At 40.6% G+C, this 21801-nt stretch overlaps 1 protein-coding gene across 1 annotated transcript in view; it reads right to left on the bottom strand.

Annotated features, from left to right (window-relative positions):
* Nucleotides 1-10522: 10522 nt before the first annotated feature.
* TRIP4 (thyroid hormone receptor interactor 4) overlaps nt 10523-21801 on the bottom strand; it is a 100579-nt gene continuing 89300 nt past the window's right edge. The window contains exons 12-13 of the mRNA XM_006899625.1: nt 19889-19991; nt 10523-10807 (exon numbers count right to left, since the gene is read on the bottom strand). Of these exons, the coding sequence (XP_006899687.1) occupies nt 10740-10807; nt 19889-19991 (171 nt within the window). The 3' untranslated portion in view covers nt 10523-10739. The remainder of the gene's footprint in view (nt 10808-19888; nt 19992-21801) is intronic.

The raw sequence follows: 21801 nt of genomic DNA, 5'->3' as shown, positions 1-21801 counted from the left end.
GTATTCAGAATCACTATGTGATTGTGTATTTAATGAGGTTTTGTGTAGCTGTTTTAAAGAAAACATATCAAAAATCAAGTAGAAGAATTAAGCAGAGACAATTTGTCACATAACGTAAGGCTGCTGTATCTCAAAATGGCCCAATCTACCGGGCAACATTCCCAACCACGATCAGTTTTCCACAAGGGAAATGACAACTGCTTAGCTTCCTTCAGAGCAGGAGAAAGTGGCAGTAGAAGGTGATGTGGTATGTGGCAGGGGAGCAGAATGGGAACTTGTGGAGAACATTTAATCATTCTTCTTAGTCTGATGGCAGTAGTACTCTCAATCAAATAAATAAGGAGTGGCACCTCTACTTGACAAAGCAATCAGTAAACCCCCTCAACAAATTATCCTGTTCCAGTCATTTAGCTGCTTTATGCTAATTGCAACATAATTACTACCAGGAGCCAAAATTATGCTTCCATATTCTCACACAAAATAAGCATTAATTTGTCCAGCTATGGGGAACTGTCCAGCTAAGGAGATTTTCTAACTAGAAGCTGGGTAAGGTGGTAGGTAGGAATCTTAAGTGCTCTTTCAAATGACAGCCACAATCAGAGGACTCACATAAAGACTCTATGGGCAAAGGGCCCAGGTCTGAAACCACTAAATCTAATCAGGGCAAATATCATCTGAGGCTTCTGCCTTCACTGTCAGATGACAGGACTCAGAAATGAATGCCAATCCTAACAGCAAGAATCTTTGGACTCATTTAGCTGAGGCATCACACAAGACATCCAGGACATTATAGCTGGAAAACAGTGAGGCCTTCAAATAATTGTCATTAAGAAATATAAAGGTTAGAACTTTTTTCCAAAGTTCAACACGTAAGTGGCAATGCATCATTTTAAGCAGATCATCAAAACTCAATGGATGTGGAAGGCAAGCACAGAAAGACCTGCCTTACCAAAGACACTGCCAAAACCAAAGCTAAATTTCCTATTCAACAACACTCCCTGGGAAATGGTTGGCTATTGTGTACAACAGCCACTTCTCACAGTAAGTTATTTCTCTCTCCTAAGAATTTTCTTCTTTAATGTCCTTAATGGAAATCTATTTTTTAGCTCCAATTAATTCTTTAGCAAACCAACAGAACCAAAAAGAGGCAGTTAAAGTACTTGGCTACTAACCAAAAGGTCAGAAGTTTGAACCACTAGTCGCTCCACACAAGAAATATTTGACAGTCTGTTTCCATAAAAATTACAGCCTTGAAACCCTGTGGGGCAGTTCTATCCTACAGGGTGGTTATGACTCAAATTTACTTGTCAGCAAGAGCATTTTTTTTTTAAATAGTACCAAAGTTCTAATTAGAAATGTCTGAGATACATACCATTCTTACAGTTAGCTCTAGCTTGTTCTCGTCCCTCTTTCACTAATAACCCCTAAAACTTGAAATGATTTGTTGTTATTTATCTCTTCGGCAAATTTCTCCCTTTCAAAGAGGAAAATACAGACTTTCTGCATAATAAACAAGTCATCTCCGTCTAGCAGAGTAAAAATGAATATGAAAGTTTTTTGTTTTGTTCCCAAAACCCTGCCCCAGGATAGGCAACTCATGGCTTTTTGGTTGTGCACTTATTACTTACCAGGAAGTCACCACTAAAAACACACATGATATTGCTAAACAAAACAACAACAAAAAAATCACTGTATAACTGTCTCATCTCTTTTTAAATAAGAATTAAATATGACAGTTCAAGTACAATCTCCCGTTGATGTCATCTTCCTTTAAAATCTGACACAAATATTGAGACCGAGTCTCCCAGACACTATTCCTCCAGAACTCAGTACAAGCTAGCCATAAAGACAGCCACAACATGGCTGGCATCCCCTATTCTTCTGAAAAATGTGTGCCAATGAGCCCTGCATTGTTCCTCACTTAAAAAGAAGAGCCTTTCTGTCTGGCCTCCTCCAATGGCAAGCTCCAGACTGGAGAAGGGAGAAAATGGCACTGACGAGCCTGGGAGATGGAGCATATCCAAAGCTCTCAGACAAGACTTGAACCTATGACCTTCACTGTGTACACAAAAGGCGGGTGAGAGGACCGGTTTATCTCTGCTGCAGCAGTTCTCAGCCCTGGGGTAGCATTCCCGATAAAATGACATGACTATTGTGTGTGGCAACAGAACAGTCATCTCACAACAGTCTAAACCAGCACTCCCTCCCCCAAGACAAAGCAGCAGGGGTGAAATTAACTCTAGGCTGCAGAGAGCAAAGCCTAATACAGCAAAGAGAGGCCTGGAGGGGGTTAGGAGAGCTCCTCGAGCCCTGGGGCTCTGGACACATGGCTGGAAACAGACAGGCTTTCTCCCCCATCTTTCCCACTCATTTGGGTAGGAAGCTGTTTCTGAGAGAATTTAATCACCTGTGATTTGTTCGGAAAGATTCCCCCTGAAGGGCTCTGATCTCTCCACCCTGTGTGAGCCTAATTCCTAGAAGCTGAAATGACTGTTTGCTGCTGCCTGTTTCACAAACACATTAATTGGTCAGATGTGTCTCCTCCTCCTCAACCCCAGAGGGAGGAAGGGGAATCTGAGCAAAGCACAGAGATGATCCAACCGTAATTACACATAAAGGGAAAAGAGGGCAGCATGGGTTTTCCAAACAGGACAGGGTCACAAACCCTCCCGGGGCTACAAGGAGAGCAGTCAAGGGCCAGGCTGTGGGATCCCTCCATCTTGAAGAAAAGGACAGGAGTAAATGAGACCTGAAGACTGGAAGGGGCACACACCCACAACCTACTTACTGCACACTCCCAGCCACCTTGCTCCCCACTCCCGGGCCACGCACACGTCCTACACCCAACCCTTCGCAATGAGCCCCCATAACTCCCCGACTAGCCCCATTCGCCCAGGGTTCTCTCCACATACCCAGACTCGCCTCTGAAACTCTCTGGCCTGTACCCATAACCTGACCAAATCCTAACCCGCTCTCAGGCACCCCTACTCCCAGCGGGAACCGGCCCTGGCCACGCTTTGAACTTCACCCCGCGCCCCTGGACACCCCCTCCCCCACCCACGCAACGACCCCCCTTCCCCCCATACACACCTTCCCCTCGCTCCGCCCCGGCCCCCCAACCCCCACTTCCTCCGTCAGGCGCTGCTGCCCCCGGGTCCCCTTGGCTCCCCTCAGCCCCAGGCCCCTTCAGCGCCACCGCCTCCCTCCTCCCCCATCCCGGCTCCACACAAAGCTCTGGACTCACCGCGCGGCCGGTCCCGGGAGCCGCCACCTCCGCCCGCCTGGGGCCCCGGGCCGTAGAGCCGGTGCTGCTACGGGCCCCAGGCCGCCATCCGTTCCCGCGGCCCCCCCCCCCCCCCCCCCCCCGCCTCGGCTCTGGCTCTCCGCCCCCTCTCCACGCCGCTCCGCCCCGCCCGGCCGGTGCCGCTGTGTCCGGGGCCGCGGGTCCCTCAGCCGCCGCCACTACCGCCGCCGCCGCCGCGATCCGGGACAACCAGGGTAGCTCGGAAGATATGGACACTGGATTACTGGGCCTGCGGATCCGGATTCCAGGATAGTCGGGAGCGGGAGAATGCAAGGGGGAAACCCGGAATCTGGATAAATAATCCAAATCCTTGGGTTTTGGAACGCGCGGTCACCCGAGCCTAGATTAGAGTGGTAGTTTGGGGAATGCTGGAAAACCCGGCGAGCCGGTTAGGACAGAAACACGCGAAGAAACCTGGATCGGAAAACTCGAACCTAACGCTCTCTCCTCGTGCAAAGAACTCTTGCTGGACCAGACTTCCTTGCAGAGGAGCTTCTCAGTGGGGAAACATCGTTCCTAAAAGAAGAGCCAACGCTTCAGTTGTGGGAAAAGGAAAGGACCATTTGGAGTCTAAGTCTCTCAAAGAGCGGAAGTGCAAGCACTCCAAATGATGGTTTCATCCTTTTATTTGCCCCTCAGTTCATCAAAGCACCAATCTCCCTTAATTTTCTTTGTTCTCTATTTTTATAGGATCGTTTCCAGAGTAGATATCTCAAACACTTTTCTACCCCCTTATTTCACCATTCAATGTCCCCAAGTTTGTTTATTGTTACCTAAAAGTCTGATTCCATTCTTTCACCTATCACCATATTGCTAACGTTTGTAACTTTTATCTTTCTTTTCTATCTGCCCTTCATCTCTGAGGTTCCAGTTGCCCAACTGTTACCTAGTTCACAGTAGCCATTCAGTACATTCAATTTAAGGGAACCCTCCCACGCTCCCTCCCACTTGTGAAATAGACTCTTCATGACCTCCTCCCTAAGACTTCCATTTTCCTTTACAAACGGAAATTTATCTAAATCCCCAAGGCTCCTGACTCTTAGCCTCCAATATGTCTTTCCTGTATCCTTGATCATTTTATTAAACTCTGCGGTTTTTATCTTTCTTCCTTTATCCTTAGGCATCTGTCAACTGCCACTCAAGATAGGATGTGACTTGGAGATAGAGCTCAGGTTAAAAAATCCTTTTTCCTCTTTTCCATGATGGCACTCTGGTGGCTGCTAATCAAAATGTCAGCAGTTCAAATCCACCAGCTGTTGTTTTGGGAGAGAGCTGGATAGTGTCCTCCTGTAAAGATTTACAGCCTTGGTAACCAAATAGAGGATCTCTATTTTACCAACAGTAGTGGGCATTTTAGAAGAAAAAATGCTAACTAGAAATGAACTCTAAGCTTGCCTTCTTGTGTACTTTCAAGTCAGAACCGACCCATAACTGACCCTATTTAACAGGTTTCCATAGAGGCAGTAAATCGCATGGGAGGAGACTGGCCATCCTCCTTTCTTACATAATGAAAAAGAATGCCATTTTTGGTGGCCAATATTCAAGTTGTTCCAGGATAATGCAGACAGAACTGATCCTAGGTAATAAAATTACTATCTGTACTAAATTACAGGGTTACAAGGGAAGACTCAGTCAATTAATACATGGAAAAAGAGTAGGGTTTAGATATGACTTAAAGAGCCATGATGAGTCAGTAGTCAGATTTTTTTCAGTTGGGATTTAGAACCCACCCTGCAGCTCTGCAGAAGACAAACCTGGCATTCTGTTCCCTATGAAGCAGTTCAAATACATCACACGGGGTTGATGTTGCTGTTGTGTGTATTATTGGGTGGGAAATCATTTATAGCTGACCCTCCAATGGAGTTTCAGAGGCAATAAATAGCATGGGAGATTACCCAGCATTCTCTCATGGAGCAGCTGAATTTGAACCACATACCTTTGTGATGGCAGCATAATTCCTTACCACTAAACCATCAGAGCTCACTGGAGGAGGAGGTGCCATTATAAGTAAAATTTATTAGATGGCATCTAACAACAAGATGTGACTTAATGGTTAAGCATTCTAGTAGTGATCCACGAGGGAATTATGGTAATCAAGTGGGTAAGGAGTTGCACTGCCAACCCAAAGGCAGTAGATTAGAATCCACTAGCTACTCTGCAGGAGAAAGATGGGTAATCTCTTCCCTGTTCATTTTACTGCCTCTGGAAACCTGCTGGAGGATCAGTTATGGTCAGTTCTGACTTGACAGCAATGAGAAGGAAAGTCATCTACTGTAGAGGAGACATAACTTTACAACCGGAGAGAACTAGTCTGCAAAGCAGAGAAGAAAGTAAATATTGCTACAGTGAAACCTAATTTTGGCTGGAGAAGGTTCACAAGCTTGGAAAGACAAGCAACTAAAATTTTTCAAGTGATAAATGTCCTGTATAATGAAGAGGAAAAAAATAAGGAGGTTTTGACTTCTTAGTCTTTTAGACCAGGAGTTGGAAAACTACAGTTCATGGGTCAAATCAAGCTGTCTTATTTTGGTATATCTCACAAGTTAAGAAGGGATTTTACATTTTTTTTAATGGGGGGATGGAAAGAAATTAATATTTTGTGACATGTAAAATCATATGAAATTCAAATTTCAGTGTTTATTAATAAACTTTCACTGACTTACAGCTCCATTTATTTACACCCTATTTATGATTACCTTTATAACCAGCAGATGCAGCAGCAGAAGCTACTGTTCTCCTTCATAGAAAGTTTGATAATTCCATGTAGACAAATCCTATCCAATCGAATTTTTTGCAATTATCAACGTGTTTCATATGTTCTTTGCTGTCCAATATAGAAGTCACCAGTCACATGTGGCTACTGAATATTTGAAATTGGTTAATAGACAAAACAATTGAATTTCATTTTTGTTAAGTACCCACACACTGGCTAAGAAAACTCACTGCCTTCAAGTTGATCCTGACTCCCCTGAGTTTCTGAGGCTGTAAATCTTAACATGAGGAGACTGCCTATCTTAAACAGCCAGAGGCTTTTGGTTAACAGCTACACATGACAGACTTTGCCAGGTGGCTAGTGGCTTCCATACCGGACAGCAAACTGCTTAAAATGTCCTGTTTTGAGATCTCCTACCCTTCCTAGGACATACCTTTCAACAGGTATCCAGTACCAAATTTTCCTGACTCCAAGCTAGGTTGGTTTTGATATGTACTTGGTTTTCTTTTTGAGTTCTTCATTGTCACAAGTAAAATCTAAAATATGATTAGCTTACTAAATTTCCATGAAGGAAACCCTATTTGCACAAACATACAAAGACATTCATACATGTTTCTTTATGTCAGAGGCTGTCACTGTGGTTTTGTTCTTTCTTCTCAGCAGGAGAGGAGTGAAGTGGAAAAGCCCTCCACATGCTGAATCCCTTGCTGCTGCTGGAGCCTGTGATATGGATCACCTCCCTCCAAACACATTCACAGAAGCTGAGAACAGCAGATGTGCACTTGCCATTTGAATCTCAAGGAAAAGAAAATCCATCATCTCTGAACTTTCTTTCCTCCCTCTAGGCCTAATAATCTGAAGTTCACTGATTTCTCTAGTTTAATACATGCTTGTTTTTTACTGTCATTTTTAGCTAGGCAAGAGAACAACGTCCGTTGAGAGAACTATCTCAATCTTGGCCAAGAGTTCAAGCAAAAGCATTACCAAAAAATTGCTCAATTAAACAATATGTATATAAATGGTTTTTATAGACAGTAGTTCAATGTGAAGAGATTAGGCTAAAAAGAATAATTCTACTATCTTTAAAGTAAAAATTTTTCACACAAGGAAAAATTAGGTTTCTGTAAACAGATTAAAATGTGGGGATACCTAGTTCTTTTTCTCCAGATTAGCTATAAAAAGAAAAAAAAATTTATATGAACTTTTTAAAAATTTATTATTAATTTCAATGAAAATTTACAGAGACTTTGGATTTCCATTCATTTACTGTTGCACTTTCCTCTCCTCCCCCTCTCCCCCCATACTACACTACCCTCTTGGAAAAGTAAAAGAAAAATTCTTTCATTGTTTAACAGTCCCTTACCCCAGGCCCACTCCACTATGCCTGGACTCTTTGCTCTGGACTCTTGTCATGACAAAAATACCTAATCACTTATCCCTTTTAAACAGTTTTCTCCTTCATCTATTTCAATGCAGTATACATTATTGAACCCATCTTTCTCAGTCTGCCCCCAACTCCAAGGCCAATCCTGTTTTACAACAGTGGCATCGTGCAGTATTTGTCCTTTTGTGACTGAGATACTTCACTCAGCATAATGTCCTCCAGGGTCACCCATTTTGAATAATATTGCATTTGAGTTCCTGCTTTTCAATGCAGTATAGTATTCCATTGTGTGAATATACCACAGCTTCTTTATCCATTCATTTGTTGATGGGCACTTAGGTTGTTTCCAACTCCTTGCTATTGTGAACAAAGCCACAATAAACATGGGTGTGCATATGTCTGCTTGAATGTCAGTTATGGTCTCTTTGGGTCTCCCAGTAGTGTAATTGCTGGGTCAAATGGTATCTCTATTTGCAACTTTTTGAGAGTGTCATACCACCTTCCACAGTGGTTGCACCATTTTACACTCCCACCAACAGTGAATAAGAGTTCCAGTTTCTCCACAACCTCTCCAACATTTGTTGCTGGCTGTTCTGTTAAATTTTGCAATTCTGACTGGGGTGAGATGGTATCTCATAGTTGTTTGAAGAAAAATTCTTTGTATACTCTAAATATCCGACTTCAAGGTCAAAGCTTCCTAAACTCATTCAGACAAATTCTCCATTCACACATACTCCCTACTCTGAGCTTCTATAACTAAGCCTAGTTTCTGCCTGGAAAGCAAAAACTGTACAAATAAATGGATAGCAATTGAATCCAGCTACCCAAAAGGAGATGCAGATATTTAAGCAACAATAGAAAACTACCTAAGAAATATAAAGTACTCTCAGGCCAAGCTGTCCCAGAGTTACAGGATGATAGCAAAGTGTTACAAAGAATTGGAAAGCCATTCTCAGAGCAATACATACTCTAGCTGCTAAGAATTTCCACTAGACTTTAAACTATGTTATTCATCACTGAGCAACTGAGGGCCATCTGCCCCCAAGTTTCTCCCACACTTCCTCCTTGGTGTCTCTGCAAACAGAGAGAACTTATACCCCACCACATGAACTGAGCACAGGTTTTCACAGTCTGACCATGAAAAATAGCCTCCCGATTACTCTGCCATTACCCATGTGGCTCCATTTGCATATTCTGGATGCTGAGGTGAATTCTTGTATACTTACCTTTTATTACAGCACACAAAATGGTTGCATAACCTGATCTCTTGCAGCTTCTGATGTTTTCCTTTATGTATACAGACACAATCTATCCAGGTGGCAAAATCAATCCAGACTCCTCAGTGTTCACGGCTATCACTGAAGGAAAAACTTGACGGTGTAGTTTTTTTAGGGTTTTTTTTTTCTGTTTCCCTAGGTTCTTCCCTCCCTGCCTTTTGGTTTTATTTTGGTATTAAAACAAAAAAGAAACAAAAACCACTGCCATTGTATTGATTCCAACCACACCGACCCCATGTGATACAGGAGAACTGACCCATGGGCTGTCCCCTTTATGGAGACACCGCCACATCTTTTTCTCACTGAGCAGCTGGGTGGATTCAAATGGCCAAAGCTTTGGTTAGCAAACTTTTAAACCACTGCATCACCAGGGCTTCTTTTGGTATTAAGAGAATGAGGCAATTCTAGTACAGAATTTGGGGTCCTATTGCCTGGTAAACTATTAACTGCTTAATGAACCAGTATGACTTCATTAATAATGCTAAGTAAGGTCCATGGGAGATCAGAGATCCCCCTCAACATTCGTAAAGATGTGCTATTAGCTGTCCTTTCCATCTTCTCGACATAGAATGGGGGTGCGAGAGAATATTGCATGTTTGCATCATCAGAACAAAACTGGGAGTGGGTTTTCCCTGGGAATCCAGCGTGATCAGGCCCTGCAGAACCAATGCCTAGAGCTATGCAACAAGCAAGGTTCACAGTTGAGTGAACATCAATGCATAATGAGTGGAGGCATTTCAATGCAAATAAACGTTGAATATGAAGGATTAAAGAAAGGGGAAATTAATCTTTTTTTCATAACACAGGGTACTTCCCCCCCCTTTTTCTTTTTTTAAAGTCAGGCACGCAAATGCTGGAGGGAATCCAACTTCCCCAGTGTGATGGTGCTGCTTTATAAAAAGCAGAACATACACACTTAAGACCATGAATTTCTTCAAGGTGCCAACAACTGAGATTCTGACAGCAATTCAGAACAGCATCAGAAACAAAATGCTTCTCTAAATGGGGCTGGATCGACTAGCAAAAATCTCATTTCAAATCAACCTCCTGTTTTTCCAAAGCTCACAATTCATACGAGTGTGGACGCTTTAAAGATTTTTGTTTCAGGGCTGGAAGGTATTTACTTGCATTTTCTGAAGAGATTTTATTTTTGTTTGTTTCTAATTGCCATTTCTAAGTGTTGCTTTTGTGATATCAACAAAATAGAGCAGCTGTGAAAGTGATTCAGCAGGTGACCCCATTTCCTCCCAGTTCAATTCTCTCAAGTCCTAGCTTCTCAAACCAAAGAATAAAACAGCAAAATTTCTTTAGGTTATCCATCAAGAGGATAATGTTGCTTGTGAAAAGTTTCTGACGACTACTCACTTTAGAGAAGTTGGACTAAAGCAGGAAATATTTTAAAAAAATCTTTTCATCTCATCAAAACACATCTGCATTAAACAAAAAATTTCTAAAGGCCCTTACTACCCCACTGGGCTATCATTTTGAAAAGAAACCTTAAAATATAACTGGTCCCTCAAAAAATCATTAACCTAGGTTAAGAGTTTTCTTAATAACAAATTCAAGCCACAAAGAGGAAATTCCAACTTCTTTCTTTCTTTTCTCCAATACTATTCTGACAAAAACTCATCAAAAAACACCTGCATTAAACAAAGAATTTCTAAAGGTCCTTACTACTTCACTGGGCTATCATTTTGAAAAGAAATCTTCAAATCTAAGTGGTCCCTCAAAAAATAATTTTGAGGTTAAGAGTTTTCTGACTAATTCAAGCCACAAAGAGGAAATTCCACCTTAATTTTTTCTATTCTCCAGTACTATTCAACAAAAACTGAGCATGACGGAGAAATTTTTAAATCGGTTTTTATAAATAATGTATTCAAAGACTTTGACAGAAAGAACCCCATTCTTTAAGAAAAAAATATACAGAATCTGGTTAAGAGTTTAAATTCAGAGCGATTCAAGCCTAATGTCAAGCCTTTATTGCTTCAATTCCAAAGGACCAGTGGATAGCAATTTAGTCCACAAAACTCCAGTATGCTGTATAGTTGCTTTTCTCCTGGGTCAGACAGCTTTATTCTGCTTCATTAACCCCTTCTTTGCTCCTTGATGGATCTTGGAATCCAGCTTCCCTGTAAGAGAAAAAAAGAAGTCTCATTATTTATTTTTTTATATATTTGCAATGCAAATCACTCGTGGCCTCCTAGGTCTTCTGGTTACTGTGTTCCTGTCACATTCAATTATCTTGCTTTAGGATTCAGAGACTTCCCAAACTTCAGAATTTCATTTCTGTAAGAAAGAGCCGGCAGTGGGAACATTGTATAAGGGAACACACAGACACACACAGAGTGCCCAACGAATCTAAGAAGTTTATCTTTTCTCATTCTGTAGGTACTAGAGAAGATATATCACATTTTTTCCCCCAGGATTTCTGATGGATAGCAATGGAAAAATTTTAAGCTACACTTATTACACACATGTATTTTGCACAGTGGGAAACCCATTCCTCTGACCTGTTAACTGGCTGAGCATAATGCATGAACCTCCCTCACAGTGGGAAAGAAGTTCAACTCACTCCTTTGCTGCCTCAGACTTAATAGGGGGAGTGACCTGAAACAGTAGAGCAGAATCCACTTGAATGCTCTACTGACAAAGGGCCACTATCACCAACTAAGAAGGGCAAAGGTCATAGGCTGTATGACTCTTCTAAGTGTTAAACTTAAAAAACAAGCAACTTTTCTGTCCCAGGTGACGCTAATAAGAGATTCTTTACTGATCTGGTCTCTGACCTCTGACTCTTCAAATCTACCAGGGTAGAATTTGGTTCAGTAGTAGCAACAGTAGGAGCCATTCATCTCATGAAGAGAATTTTAAGAGGGCTGAGGGCAGATCTTGCAGTATGCTGTATCCCACAAAAAGTCACCTATACCAAAAGTGATGTGGGCATGGGAAACAAAAGTAGTTCCATTCTGCTTCTGCACTCAAAACCAAAATAAAAAGAGCCTCCTTTCAAGGGCGATGAAGTATACATTACACAGGGCTGTACCTACAATCACCGTCCCTCAGACCTGCTGTTTTCATTTATTGCAGCAATTATTTGTAATAGAAAGAACACAAAACTAGAAGGAGACTCAGATTCTACTTAGTCTACCTTTCTCTGATATTAACTAGCTGTATGTCCTGGGGCAAGTCATTTAATATTTCTCCCTAGACTTCAATATTCTCATTTGTCTAACTAACTTCACCTTACATTGTAGGACAGGTAAGATAAGAAAACATTTACTAAAGCCCAAATGTCCATCAACAAACAAATGGATTGAGAAATTATGGTATATTGACACAATGGAATACTATGCAGCACTAAGGAACAACGATTGCATAAAATACTATATAACATGGGAGAGGCTAGAGAGCATTATGCTCAGTAAACTAACTCACTTGTAAGGACAAATACTGCATAAGACCAATATTGTAAAAATAGAAGGGTTAACTAGTAAGATGTGTGTAAAAGTCCAGAAGGGAAAGGGGAGTGGGACAGGAGTGTGGAGTGTGCGGGAGAGGGGGAAAATCACTGGGATGACAGAGTTTGGAGCTGTTGGAGGAAGTAGGAAAAATCCAATGGGGACCTGAAAGGATGGAATAATAAACACAGATAAATGAAAATTGATTTTATAAAACACAATGTATAATAATTATAATAGAAAACACAATGTACATAAGTTAAATTCAATGTATATTAATTTTACACACAAACCAATATAAAATAAAAATTTTTTAAAAACCGAACAACAAGTTCCCAAGAAAGAGAGAGAGGAAAGAAAAGAAATTTATGTCCTGATCACTGCACCAGGATATTGTGATACACAACAAAAAATAGGGTTTATCTGTTTCTGGAATAATGTTACTTCCTCAGAAATTGTCACTAAGTGATATCCTGAAAGATGTCCACCACAGTCACAATGCTGCTGATTTTAAGTGCAGCTTCAGAGCATAGGGTATTCCCAGAGATTCTTTCATCACAAAGCCTGCCTCGCTGAAAATGCTGTTATGTGCCAGTAATCTGGCAATGAGCCCGATTACAGTGCATGTTCTCTCTGTATCTCTTAACACCTACCATAGTGACTGCCAAACGGTAGATGCTCAATAAATGTTTTCAACAAATGAATTCAACAAAGAGATAAACTACAAATTTCAAAACTCTATGATATAGGGAGTATTTGAAAATAATACTTTTTTTAAAAAAACCATCATTTTCACCTAATAGATTCTGACTCACAGCAACTCTCCATTGGGTTTCTGAGACTTTTAATCTTTACAAGAGGGGATGTGCAGGTTAGCAGTGTAACACACAATGCATTAGGCCACTAGAGCTCCCCTGAAAACAAGTATTGCAAATAGCAATCATGAAAGTGGTGATATCAAGGATTATGCTTTATAGACCAAGCCAGTACAGAATTTAGAATTCATGAATGTAGGGCTTCAGACTTTCAATTCTCTATAATGAGTAAGATGGAAAACAATTGGTCCTCTTTCAGTCCTAAGACTGACTAGCTGTATAACTTACTACTCTAATCACCTACTCACAGTCTTAAAAGCCTACTTTGATGTTGTTCTTTTTATATACCACTGAATCAGAACCAAGTCATGGCTGACCCTTCAGTGGATTTTGAGAGGCTGTTAACTGAACAAGAGACAGTCCATCTCTCTTCCTCATTCTGAACTGCCTGTCCTTGGGTTGCCCGTGCAATTCCTTATCTACTAGGTGCCACCACGGCTCCCTCTTACTATGATATCATGCTCTAAAACTGGAAAAAAATAAATAAAATGATCACTAATATTATCACAGTGGCTGCCAATAAAGTAAATCTTGGGCCAGCTGTGAGCAATGAAGGCAAAGGGAAAAGAGATTAGGAACATGACTGGGACTCGTACTTGAAGTAGTAGTTACCAGAGTTGCTGCTCTTGGATTGTAGGAACTCTGAGCCCTTGATTTTAGATTAGCCTGGTGTTTCAATATTTAAGATCTAGGCAGTAAACTATGGCAATACATACTTTTAGGAATAGGGTGGTAACATTTAGTTTTTGTTATTTTCCCCAATACTTTTACATTCAGTACTTGCAGCATTTCAACATCCAACAATATCCTCAGAGTGTCTAAAAGAAAATCAAATGCCTATACACCAGATGGGAGAGAATTAAAAGGGGAAAAAATATTTATCATTGATTGATACAACTCTCAAAGGAATTTTCATATACTTTGTGTAAAATATAAGGTAGTATTTGCATATGATTATAGACCATATAGTTAATCTATAATAAAAAGATTTGCCTTCTCTCTTTGGGCATTCAAAATTATTTATTTTATTATACTTCTTTGTGCTTCTTAATCTGAGCAGACACAGAGCCATGCAATATATTGTACAGTGCTTTTTAAAATTATTTCAGTGTCAAGAAAAAACATTATTCTCTGATTAAGCAAGCTCAAGTTCATATATCCAAACACATAAGCAAATTAAAATATATACATGATGTTGTTGTGTGTACCACTGTCAGAACCAACTCAGAGCCAGCCTTCCAGCAGGTTGGATGAGAGACTGCCTATTTTTCTCCCACAGGGCAGCTAGTAGATTCGAAAGGGAGTGCACTGGAAGCACAATTCCTTACCTCTAAGCCACCAGAGCTCCCTATATACATGATACAACAAATAAATAGTTTCCATCTTAAAAGTTCATCTGCAAGTCAAAAGTTTGGAATTTGGAATAATACATTTCTTAGATAACCAAGCTATAGAGTGGCTAGATTCTTAAGCCATCTCACAAAAAACATACAGGCCACAGTGCTTTAGGTGAAGATGTTGTTATACCCCATGTATGCTGAGCAGCACTGCAGATTACCCACCTGTCTTCTAAGGGACACACCTCTGAGTTCAAACCCCAACCTTTCAGCTGATAGTCAAGTTCTTAACAACTATTTATGCCACTCAGGGACTCTAGATCAGTGAAGTAGACTATATTATTAATACTATGGCTATGTATCTGAGAGCCGGACAATGACTAAGGATGACAGAAGAAGAATCAATGCCTTTGAGCCTTGGTGTTGAAGGTTAGTATTGAGCAAACCATGAACTGCCAAGAGAACAAACAGGTCTGTCCTGAAGCAGTGAAACTAGTTTGCTCCTTGAAGACAAAGATTTTGAAACTCCACCTCTCATACTTTGACCATGTTGCCAGAAGGGATCAGTCCTTGGAAAAGCATACCATGCTTGGAAGGGTGGAGGGTCACACAGGAAAGGAAGACCCTGAATGAGATGGATTGACAACAGTGACAGTGGGGGTGGGGTCAGGATGTGTCAGAGATGGTGAGGTTGGCTCAGGATAGGGCAAGGTTCAGAGCCATTGATCATAGAGTTTTATGAGTCCTGGTGGGCTGGAAGACACGACAACAACAACAACAACAACAACAACAACAACAACAACAACAACATAAGGGCTTAACTACTTTCCTTAACAATATATCTAAGGACAAATGTGATAAATACTCTAATGAAGAGGCAAATGTAAGTGTGTGTGTGTGTGTGTCTGTGTGTGTGTCCGTGTGTTCCCCCTGAGGCAATGGAATGAAAAACTTTTACAACTCTTAAGTAACTGGAGGTTGTCCCTAAGGCTTAAGGGAGGAGCAGATTTTTAGAGACAGTCAAGATAGGGGAGGGGGGGGAAAAAGAGGTACAGGGAATATAAACTTCACATCAGATTAAACCTCCAGGGAAACTGGCTTCCTCTCAATAGAAAATTGTTTCTTAAACACAGGTATTGGCCAACTTTGCTTTTCCAAACTTTTCTATCTATTGTTTTGGACCACTGCAATGCTTCACTGTGCTAGTGTATCAGGGAAGAAACGCAATCTCACTGCTTTTCCTGAAGCAAGCACAAAGCCCACCAAGCTAGTTAAAGATTTTAACTAACAGTAACCAGGAAAAATAAAATGGTGGTGAGTCAACTCCAATTCTAGTGACAACAGATGGAAACCATCCTAATGATTTCTGCAATGCTCACACCCATTGTTGCAGTCACTATGTCAATTCATCTCATCAGGGTCATTCTCTCTTTCTCTGAACCTCTAATTTTTCAAGCATGATCACTTTTTTCCCAAGGACTGGCATTTCCTAACAGCACGCACTGAATATGGGAGAAGTTTCAAAATCCTTGCCTCTCAGGAACACTTTTCCAAGACAGATTTGTTTGTTCTTTTGGCAGTCCGTTCAACACTCTTTACAATGCCACAATTCAAAAACAAGTCCGCTTTGACAGCTGACTTGCCTAATAAAACATTTTTACAATATTTTTTTTTAATTTCTTGACTGCTGCTTCCACGGGTCTGAAAAAAGGAGGTAATAGAAGCTTTAGAACATATCATGGGCCTCCAAGAAAAGAAAACAAATAGGTCTTTCTTGGTTTCTCCTTGGAGGCTAGGGTTTTGAAGCTCCATCTCACATACTTTGGGAATGTGGCCAGGAGTGACCTTGGAGAAGGACATCATGCTCAGAAGGGTGGAGGAACAGCACAGGAGAGGAAGACCTCAGATGAGATGGACTGATACAGTAACTGAGGCAATGGGGCTAGGTGTGTAGGAGTCCATGAGACTGGTTCAGGACAGGGCAGACTTCAGAACTGCTGTACATAGGGTCACTATGAATCACAGGCAACTCGACGGCACATTTTCCTTTCCCTATGTACTATGTGAGGGAGCTCTCGTGGTTTCGTTGTGCTGCCAACACAAAGACACATGGTTCAAATCTACCAGCCACTCCACGAAAAGACAGAAAACCTCCTTCTATGCAATTCACTGTGCAATTTAAAGCTTCTAATAACCTGCTGGGAGGGTCAACTGTGAGTCACTTCTTTTTTTTTTTTTGTGAGTCACTTCTAACTCAAGGGCACATAACAATAACAACATCATATATGATGTAAGGAGCTGTGCTGCTAACCGAAAGGTAGCTCTAGCAGTTCAAGTCCAGCAACTGCTCTGAGAAAGGTAGGCAGTCTCCTCCTGGGCAATATACAGCCTTGAAAAACTCACTTCAGGCCAGCTAAGAGTCAGCTCCAACTTCAGGCCAATGAGTTTGAGTTTTGAGTTTATTAAACCTTATAGAGGGAACAAATGATGACCCTATATGTACTAAAGGTAAGTAGGCCTCTGGGGTAGAGAAAATACTTAAGTCAAATACTTCTGATACATATTTAAACTCTGTTTATATGAAGCTTTTTTTTTCACAGCAGAAGACAATCAAGATAGGAATCCAAGAAAAGGGAACTGTAAATGCAGATCAAGCAACAGTGGGTTGGGGAAAGAAAGCCTAGCACCCTTTCCTCCTTCCACCACTGCTAAAATAAGTTTGAGACTAGAACAGAGTAAAAAACAAAGACTAGAAAAGAGTTAGAAAGTGTAGAATACAATGACTAAGAAAGAGGAAGAAGAAAAGGAAGATTTGATAGTGGATGAGAGAAAAGAATTTCCAGGGCCACTTGGGGTTCCGCCTGAAGTAAATAATTTATGTTAAGTCAAGAATCTGTAATTTTAAGAATCTTAAATACATAAGTTATAAATTTATAAATATTTATATTATAAATCATGAGATGCCTGAATATACAATAACCTAGGTTTCCAAATACTATCAAAAGAACAAATCGATATATCTTGGAGAAGGTGCAGCCAAAGTGCTCCTTGGAGGCAAAGGTGAGAAAGCTTCATCTCACATACACTGGGCATGTTGCTAAGAGAATTATTCCTTAGAGACTGACATCATGCTTGGAAAGGTGGAAGGACAGTGAAGGAGAGGAAGACCTTCAACCAAAGGGACTGACAAAGTGACTGCAACAATAGGCTGGAGTGTATCAGAAATTTTAAGGATGGCACAGGATAGGACTGAGTTCAGGTCTGTGTTCACAGGGTTGGTCGCTATGGGTTATACTTGATTTGATGGCACCTATCAAGTGATAAGATTCCAAGTATTTTATCTTGTAATAGAAAACAGCATCAGGCGAGCTCTGGTGGCCTAGTGGCAGGAAACAGCACTGCAATCCCAGAGGTGCGCGGTTCAAACCCACCAGATGCTCTGCTGAAGGAGGAACAATCGTCTCCTATACCAGTCAGATCCAATTTGACGGTACACACATAAAAAAAATAAATAAAAATTAAAAAAAAAAAAAGAAAACAGCATCAGTACTACCGGAGAGCATAGTCCAGCAATTTGAATTTCTACAGCTCTCTAAGTGATTTTTATTCTCATTATAGTTTGCGAAGTACTTCTCTAGGGAGCAGACCAAGTGGCTACTTGTTACCAAGGTTCAGAGTGAGGAAAGTTGTACACAGCTAAAGGGAATGCCTGCCCCAGAATCATTCAATTCACAGAACTGGAAGGCAACACATGTATAAAACAAAGGTAAATTACACAAGAGAATGTGGTCATTTGAGTTGAGAAGTGATAGTTTTGTTAAAAGAAAGTTAGATGGAGAGGGCACTGCTATTTGCTTTTTTGAAATTGCTTTTAAATAGAATAGACTGCTATACTGTCATACTAGATGGAGGAAGAGAAGTTGAGAGTTGAAGTAGAACTAGAAGTTGAAAGAGGTATCAAAAACAGGCCAGGAAAAAAGGGTTCTGGCAGAGTGCCAATCACTGCTGTTGCCAACTCACAGAAACCCTACAGAATACTGCTCACAGGGTTTCTGAGTTTATAAAGCATTACAGGAGTAGGCTGCAACAACTTTCTCCTTCAGAGTGGCTGGTGGATTTGAACAGCTGACCTTTATGGTGAGCATTACAATACCTAATCTACTGTGCTACCAGAGCGCCTATAGACTCAATAGCCAAAGAAAATGTGGAAAATCAGACTTCCAAAACCGATAATAAAGGAGTGTTAAAAAGTGTTGTTCTGGAAAAAAAAAAGTGTTGTTCTAGGGAGTTCTGGTGGCCTAGTGGCAAGAAGTTGCCCTGCAATCCTAAAGGTGTACGGTTTGAATCCACCAGATGCTCCACTGGAGAAAGAAGGGCAATCTCCTCCTGTGACAGTCAGATCCAATTCGACAGTACACACACAAAAATGTGTTGTTCTTGGATTGGACATGAGGAACAATAAATAAGCTACAATTTGGTCAACAGAACTGGTTTACTATTTCCTTTAATAAGTAGTGCAGTGAGGCAAAGTATACATTTTTATGATAAATGGCATTTTTAAGGTAATAGGGTCCCAAAGAGAAGAAACAAGTGATACATGATCATGTCAATAATTGTAGATCAAAGTACATTTTGAAAGACTATATTGTAGGTAACCTAAAATTAAAGTTACCAATAAGTATATTAATCCTTTTACTGTTAAGACTTTTGAAAATGGCTTTTCTATCCAATGCCTTAACAACACGCGTGCACACACACACACACACACACACACACACCAGGGGCATGGTCTCCAGGTGCCTCAACTGCAGGCACATGGTTAGAAGTTGATCAGTGTCTTTAACATCATCATTAGCTTGTGAGAGAAACCTAAAAAGACAGTACAGAGACTGTAAAGAGGCATAACCAAATGGAGCCCTGGAGACAGACCCAGAGTCAAAGGTTTTGCTTGTGAAACAATTGAACAAAGAGCTGACTTGTGAATACTATGAGACAAAGCATGCTTGACTATTGAGAAATGAGAGTCTTCTTGAATCTGTGTTATTGAGCTTAACCCGGACTTTCACTTGCTGACTGAGAAGCTCTCTGAACTAATTGCAGCACTGTGTCTTTCTGTTAACCTGGCTTGGGACTGCTGTTAACTAAACCTGGAATTTCACTGTGTGATATCCTTTAGCTACTCCACTCCCAACCTATTTCCTTAATGGACCCCAGAATTGCGAATAAAGTCTGTAAGTTACTTTCAATGAATATTCGCCCCAGTGATTAGTAGAAGTAGGTACAGCAGCATGGGGGACCATGTCTGACCTGATAAGAGATCAGTTTTACATTGAAGATGTTGTTGATGGGGACAGTTCTCTTTTGTAGAGTTAGCAGTGGTTAGATTCGACCCTCTCCACACTGTTTTTTTTTTTTTTACAATCCTCTAACACTAAACACACCTCAGAACAGAGTAAACGGGGGGAGGGGGGATATAAAATGACAGAAGTAAAATGCAAGACAAAAAGAAATACATTTTACCATCAGAAATTATAACTTACAAATTTTTGGATTGCCTTTAATAGGAAACTTCACAATCATCTCCTGGGGATTTGTGCAGATGAAAACAAAAGGAGAATCAGATTCTTGACTGATATCTGGATACTGTGAAAGATTAAAAACAAAAAGTTTGAAAAAAAAAAGTTTGGGCTAGTTGGGACAAACTTTAATTTCCAGATAGATCAATATCCCAGATTTCACCTCAATATTCAGACAAGTACACTCTATTTCACAGTCAAACAAAGAGGATTATGCTTTACAAGCAAGAACAAAACCTATACCTTTCCCCAGTTCTTAGTATTCATTCTTACCTGCAATCTCTGGCATCATATAATGAAAGCAATTTTGAAAAAAGCGATACTTGATATGTTCCCAGAAAAGAATCTGAATCTACTGTCTTTTAACACGAACAACTGTGTGTTAGTTGTGAAATTCAGTGGTCTCCTTTAGGAAGATCAAGCACCCCTTAGGTTCAACTGAAGCAAAGTACTGGAAAGACTTCAGAAAAAAAAACATTTGTGGAAATCTTGCCAGAAACAGTCAACAGAACACTTCTCTCACTAAAGGAAAGGAAGATGATTCATTCTGAAAGGTATGAACATGCAAGGGTTGTTTGACTGGATAAATTCCAGGCTTGCTTAGGGTGAAAAGGTAGAGTAATTCTGAAAATTATTCAGAAGCCTCTTTCAATCCCTATCATAAAACAAACATGTGTGAATATTTAGAACTTCTATTCATCTTGTAAAGACAAACACTATGCTGGCCACATAATCACAATTTCAGGAATAATTACAAGGTGGCAGAAAATGTTCTCTAGCAATCTCCACCTGATCACATATTTGACTATATCCTATCATGATATGTCTTGTATTTATCATGTTCAACAAATATGACTCACAGGCATTTGGTCAGACATTACCAAAGAGCCTTTCTTCTAGTAACTGCCATTAAATAGTATGAAATTATTTTCCACTTTTATAAGAAGTGTCCTCTAAAGATTTAACCCTTATCATGGATTGAATTGTGTCCCCCCAACTATGTGTCAACTAATAATGTAACTATTTTACATGTTGTAAATCTTAACCTCTATGATGTTACTGAAACAAGACTTATATAAAGACATAGTCACAGATTTGACCTGTGATTAACCAAATCAGTTGTAAAGGGATTAGGGTAAGGTACAATATCTTTAAATAGGTCACAGAACTGATATGATGAAAGGAGAATTTCCCTGAGGTATGGCCTCCTAACTCTGTCTAGGAGGAAGTGCAACCTTGGTGATCCTTAGAGGGAAGGATAGTAAAACTTTTGTGTCACACATTTTGGCATGCCGTAGGAGAGGCTACTTCTTGGAAAAAGACATCATGTTGGGGAAAGGTGGAAGGTCATAGAAAGAGAGGAAGACTCTCAACAAGAAGGACTGACACAGTTATTGTAACAATGGCCTCCAGCATTATCAGAGATGGTGAGGATAGCTCAAGAGAGGGCAAGGTTCAGATCAGTTGTTTAGATGATCACTATGAGTCATAGTCATCTAAAAACAACAACATGATCTACAACAACTTTTATCTAACAAATGACAAAAGGAGAGGAAGGAAGCAGAGGACTTGGAGATCACAGAGACATGAATTGTTTGTTGTTATGTGCCTTTGAGTCCTTTGCAACTCATAGCAACCCTATGTACAACAGCCCTAAACCCTGTTCTATCCTGTGCCAATCCCAAGGCCTCTGACACACCCATCCCGATTACCCCAGTCACTGAATCAATCCACCTCATAGAGGGTCTTGCCCTCCTGCGCTGTCCCTCTACTCTACCAAGCATGATGTCCCTCTCCAAAGACCTGTCTCTCCTTGCAACATGTCCAAAGTATGTCAGACAAAGCCCCAGAATCCTTGCCTCCAAGGAGTAGCCTGG

This window comes from Elephantulus edwardii, unplaced genomic scaffold (genome assembly GCF_000299155.1).
Source record: "Elephantulus edwardii isolate Elephantulus edwardi_28Jun2011 unplaced genomic scaffold, EleEdw1.0 scaffold00263, whole genome shotgun sequence".
NCBI lineage: Eukaryota > Metazoa > Chordata > Mammalia > Macroscelidea > Macroscelididae > Elephantulus > Elephantulus edwardii.
The sequence above is the reverse complement of the archived record's forward strand: the minus strand, read 5'-3'. Positions and strand labels throughout refer to the sequence as shown.